Source organism: Populus euphratica, unplaced genomic scaffold (assembly GCF_000495115.2).
Source record: "Populus euphratica unplaced genomic scaffold, PopEup_1.0 scaffold534.1, whole genome shotgun sequence".
Classification (NCBI taxonomy): Eukaryota; Viridiplantae; Streptophyta; class Magnoliopsida; order Malpighiales; family Salicaceae; genus Populus; species Populus euphratica.
In genome coordinates, this window is record NW_011500408.1 from 88,207 (window position 1) to 93,719 (window position 5,513).

General features: G+C 36.8%; 1 protein-coding gene across 3 annotated transcripts; it reads right to left on the reverse strand.

Annotated features, from left to right (window-relative positions):
* Positions 1-1,096: 1,096 nt before the first annotated feature.
* SKS3 (SKU5 similar 3) lies at positions 1,097-5,513 on the reverse strand. Of its 3 annotated transcripts, XR_840140.1 has the most exons (10): positions 4,896-5,513; positions 4,595-4,704; positions 4,225-4,495; positions 3,984-4,122; positions 3,359-3,713; positions 2,633-2,998; positions 2,457-2,535; positions 2,026-2,200; positions 1,976-1,994; positions 1,763-1,852 (listed from the first exon to the last, which is right to left on the reverse strand). XR_840140.1 is itself a non-coding variant. In XM_011011031.1 (9 exons), the coding sequence occupies exons 1-9, from the start codon at positions 5,037-5,039 to the stop codon at positions 1,187-1,189; spliced, it is 1,773 nt and encodes a 590-aa protein (XP_011009333.1). In that variant the 5' UTR covers positions 5,040-5,511; the 3' UTR covers positions 1,097-1,186. The 3 variants fall into 3 exon arrangements, 2 of the variants coding, with proteins under 2 accessions (XP_011009333.1, XP_011009334.1); XM_011011031.1 differs by lacking the exons at positions 1,976-1,994; positions 2,026-2,200 and adding an exon at positions 1,097-1,298 and having other exon boundaries at positions 1,656-1,852; positions 4,896-5,511; XM_011011032.1 differs by lacking the exons at positions 1,763-1,852; positions 1,976-1,994 and having other exon boundaries at positions 2,197-2,220.

A 5,513-nucleotide genomic window follows, 5' to 3' on the forward strand; every position in this document is an offset into this window, starting at 1 on the left:
CATTTTTATTTTACTTATATTTTTTTAAAAATTACATTTCAAATCAACTTTTCAAATAATAATAATAAATAAAAAACAATTTATCATATGTAATATATTTAAAATAACACAAGCAACAAATTATTAAAAAGAAATTTCTCTCCCTTCGAACATGACTTCTCTCTCCTCTCCACAGATATAAAATCAACCAAAATCTAAATGGATCATTTATTGAGAAAGATTGCAACATGTACTCATTAAGGCAATCTTCGCATTGGCGATGGTGTCTCTACCTAAGCATTCCACATAACAAGAGAGGAGTTGCCCAGCCACAACCACTCCACCATCCACAGAATAGCAGCCACAACCACTCCACCATCCACCATCCCCACCGACCAGCCCACCTTCATCACGAGGTCATTTCTGCCATGTCCTAGAGATATAGGCTCTGGAGTTTTGAATTTCAACCTACAATTTAAAACTCAAGCAACCTCAATCAAAACCCTTTTTTTTTTTTTTCAAAACAAACCCAATGACATAAACATCAGACTTTTTTTGTAGACAGAATATGACCACCCAAAAATTCTCTTCCTCTCCCCTCTTCAACACCTCTCTCAATTATCAGAGATCGTGGCAACGGAGATTTCATGAGTGAAATGTAGATGTTAAAAACTACAAAGACAAAAGTGAAGAAAAAACTCCAAACAATATCAGTGCAATGAATAGACGAAAGTGTACAGTGAAACTCATCACTCATTTATCTTTATTTTATTTTTAATTTTTACTTTAATTTTAATTTTTAATTTTTAATGTTAATAATGCATGCACAGACCGGAATAAATGTTAATTTTGTACAGTTTCGAGAACAAATAAGGGTAACAATCGAGCACTGTGGTTTTCCTTATTTTTTAAAGGTGTTGTGGTTTTTATTATTTTTTAAAGTATTTTTTATTTGAAAATATATTAAAATGATGTTATTTTATTTTTAAAAAAATATTTTAATATTAATACATCAAAATTATCTAAAAACATAAAAATATATTAATTTAAAATAAAAAAAAAATTAATTTTTTTAAAAATACATTTGAAACACAAAAAACAAAAAAAAAACAAGATAGAACTTGTTTGCAAAATCAAAAAACATTAACATACTCTTACATTACAATACATTTGTAGCCTTGCCTGTGATAAAAGCGTAAAAATCCTTTCATCGCAACAACACTCTTAAATATAAGGTCATGATCAACACAACCAAAAAGGTTCTGCTCAGACTGGCGAGTGAAGGTGCACCAGAAAAACTAAATCTCCGGGCCTGGTCCCTGCAGAATGTAAAATCAGACCATTAACAGAGCAGATCGCATTAAGTAATTACAATGAACTTTAGTCTACAGCCATTCAACTTTGTGAAATGGAAAGCAGGTAGGAAAAAAACTTGTCCAAGAATGTTCCGATATCAATAATTTTGTATGATTTGCACACCATGCCATGGTTCCAGTATATGATGAGATATCCAGAAACGATCATGGAAAAGTAACAGAACCACCAAGAAAAGATCAAACTTTGAACAAAATTAATTCGAAACTTAGGGCCTAGATGGATAGACTTCCAGTAAATGTACAATTAACTAAGAATATTAACAGGATAAATCAAGTATAGTCCTATTTCTGAAATCTTACTTCTGTAAGGATGAGAGTATGCCACAATATATAGTATTATCAGGCAAAGGAGCCTCGGAATTGTCGATCTCTGGATTTATAATGCTCAAATATAATTCTTGGCCCAGATACCATGAGTCAAGATTCTCTGAACGGAGATTCCAAATGCCAGCATTGTCAAGAGAAACTAAAATAGCTGTCCAAGCTCCAGGAAAGACCTGTTGTCAGAAGAGAAATAAGAACTGTTTCTAAATGTTAGTGGCTTAAACAGTCTACCAATTCCCCTTTCCATTCCTCAGATGAACTAGGCATAAAACGAAACTCAAACCACCCAAAATCACCTAAGATTTCATCATTCAATGGAAGAGTTGTCATACCTATTGGCATTCAAAATTATGTAGTTAATTTACTTCCTTGGTGGCCTTTTTGGGCAACTTGGCACCAAAACAATCATCATTACATTCAAAAGGAAACTGTCCTTGCAACCCCATTATTCTTGCTGTTATGTTCCCTTGCATGTCATGATTCCATCATAGCATTAAATATGAGCACAGCCTAGTCTCCACCTTGGCAAAATTTAGCCTTCCTAACAGTAGTATAATTTAGAGCAATTTCCAGTTTTCCTTAAAAATATATAAAGCATATTAGCAGTTATTCTAATCCCACAACTGCCAATCCAATGAGCAGGGCTGGTGATTGGATTAGCCTGATTGTCAACTGTATTTCAGTCTAACCCTTTCTCTTATAGCTTTCCAATGGAAAACCTGTTGGGCCACTGGCTTGATACAACCATTTGCAATGACAGTTACATGATAGAAGTACCTGTGTAGTGCTGCGAGCAACACCGTCCCATTTGTTGTATGTGCTTCTGCTATTCTCTGACCACACTCCAAAATCCATACTACAGAGCAGACAGGAAATTTGAAAACTATGTTTGAATATCTGAGTTTCCTTACATAGGTTTAGAGACAGTAAGGGCATCAAAAATAAAAGCTCACCCCACAACAAAAAATGCATATCCATCCATATGGTAGCTCTGGACAGCGGTATCACTGTTCTGAAAGATAATCTCCATGAACCCTTTGAAAGTGCCATTGATTAGGGAAGTATCAACTTTGGGAGGTCTATTCATCTGTGTGTTGGGGAAGTCAAGCTTGTAGACCCCTGGGATGTTATATTGCTGGGCAAGCTTTAGTGGTGTTGAAGGTGGTAAATATGAAATGCCATTGAGGGTAGCACACCACTTCCCATCAATAAGCTCTGCAGGTCTATTGACGATCACATATACATCTGTCACGGTAATCTGACCATACTTAAAAGATCCCTGTGGATTTGGGCGAGCAGCACCAGCAGAGACATTCCATCTGAAAATATGTATTGTCATACCAAAAGAGAATCTATTAACAAGGATAAAACATGAAAATCAAAGGTGACAAAAATCATCAGCAACAGCAACCATGAAAATTAAACGCAATTACATGCATATGAATTTCATGGAAATGAACTAGATAAAGAACCAAATAATAGATTTCCCAATCTCAATGTTGCTTAAAGTTTCCATTTCTGTAAAATCAGTGATCAAACTCTCCAGAATATAATTCATTCCAGATTATTGAATCACTCAACAACTACATTAAGCATAATAATATCTTCAATTGCTCAAAACATTGGAGGTTAACAATATCTTCAATGTTAATCCAAAATGATGTATACTTAACTACAACCTTATCGATCTTGCTTGATTCATTGAGAAAAACGAGTCGTATTCATTAGGAGGATCAGGAAGAGGACCTGAAGCAGGTCCCTGAGAATTGGCATAGTGCAGTATAGCAACTCCAGAAGCTTTGGATGAATTGACATATCGAGGACTTGCAACAATGTAGTAATCACTGCTAGCAGTTTGATCCATTGTAACCAGGAACGAGTATGACTGCCCTACATGAATATCCATGTTCGTGTAGTTCTGCTGCACAGTGTATGATCCTTCAGTCTCCACCAGAAGCAAGTTGTGGTTTTGTATTCTGAAATTCAAGCTGGTTGAGATACCAACATTATGCACCCGGAACCTGTACGTGCTTCCTGTACAAAAATATAAAGCATTTTTTTAATCAAGAAAGCAAGAAAAGGAATTTACAGTATCTAAAATCTTAAGAAAAAAAAATTGTATCTTAAACTTTGATCACAATTGTGAGAAATGGCAGCTTAAAAAAAAAAAAAAAGCTTTGTCGTGCTAATCAGGAATTTTGGGGAAGTTCAAAATAGAATGTCACAATTAATTCTTCCATGGAAAATTCAAGTTCAGATGAAATAAGAGCAATTTGAGCATTGAATACAGGGGCACACACATACCTGGTTCAACGTTTATTATCTGGTAAGCGATGCCACCTTGTACAAGTGCCTCGTCATATCTGTACGGACCAAATCCATTGATAAGAATACCATCTGGAACTCCTAGGTCTTCTCCATTTTCAACATCTTTCCTCAGTTTCTGTTTCCCCATAAATATTGGCAAATTATAGAACAAACTAAAGGAGCTAGCATTCAGCACAAGCAGTCGGAAAAAAGAGAAGAAAACACCATCCCTACAAACCTTATGACTTTTAGTATACCAGTCACCAATAAAAAGTACAACATCTGCATCAGGTACCGCGAATGGTAGTGGAATAACATCTCTATTGTTTATAATGACCCCTCCATATCCACCAGCTGATCTCTGGAAGTTGAGGGAAGGAAAGTAAAAGAAACTTCCTATCTGATCTTTGACTTGGAACTGATATGTCCAATTCCACCCAGCTGGGATTGGACAATTAGTCCCTAAAACACCATCTTGCCAGGAGTTTTTCCTGTGCTGTACACCATTCCTACATTGAGCCCAACCAACATTAAATCATCAATCCTTCAATTACCAGATTTTGATAACAACTTTAACAATTACACACGGCCGTAAACAAACAATATACCATGTAATAAGCAAAGGTTCATCAAGATCATTCTTGACATTGACAACAACGTTCCAGTTAGTAGTGACATTAAGAATTGGTCCTGGGAATTGCCTGTTAATGCCAATCACCTGGAATTTTATTTAAATCACAAAAAGGATCATGGGTCTGCGACCAACATCATTTTAGACTTCAGGAACACAAATAAGTAAACAAGGACATAATTCAACTACCATGAACTTTGTGGAGACATATTGTACAAATTACTACATATCTTGAATTATACTATGCATGCATGAGTGGATTGAATAAGAAGAAGAACCTGTTGTTTAATTCCAAGTGGAGAGGCAGTGAGGTAGGAGACAGTCCAGTCAAAGAACACGTAAGGGTCACCAGCGAACGCACCAGTGACCCAACATAGCACTAGCACTGCATATGTGCATGAACATGGCGTGATAGAGGGCATTGGATCCCTGCCCCTCACTCTCTCTCTCTCTCTCACTCAACGTGCTATGGTTATCTTAATCTTATCTCCCTCGAGATTCCTTGCTAAGAAAATTGCAAGCGTTGTGTCCGTGTGCTTTAAGAAAAGGGAGTAGTGGTAGTGGCGCTGTGAGAAAAGGAAAAAAGTCACATGGCAGTGGCAGTGGAATGTGCTGGAAGCGGAGATGACTGCCCCACCTCTTTTGGAAGGGCCTAGTTTTCGCAGATTTCGAGGGATTTAGAGCCACAGCCAGTGGAAGTGAGTAGCGAGCCACTGGTCACGGTGGTGGTACTTTCTTTCAATCTTGGACGTGTTTGTCAAAAAGGTACCAAATGAAATGGGAATCTGACCATTTCTTTCACCGACAGATTAGGCTCGGGATCCTCATCTCCAACCCCCCTGGTTTGGGTGCTTGCTATCATGGAAATAATTTAAAGAAAGGAGCTGTGTTTATTT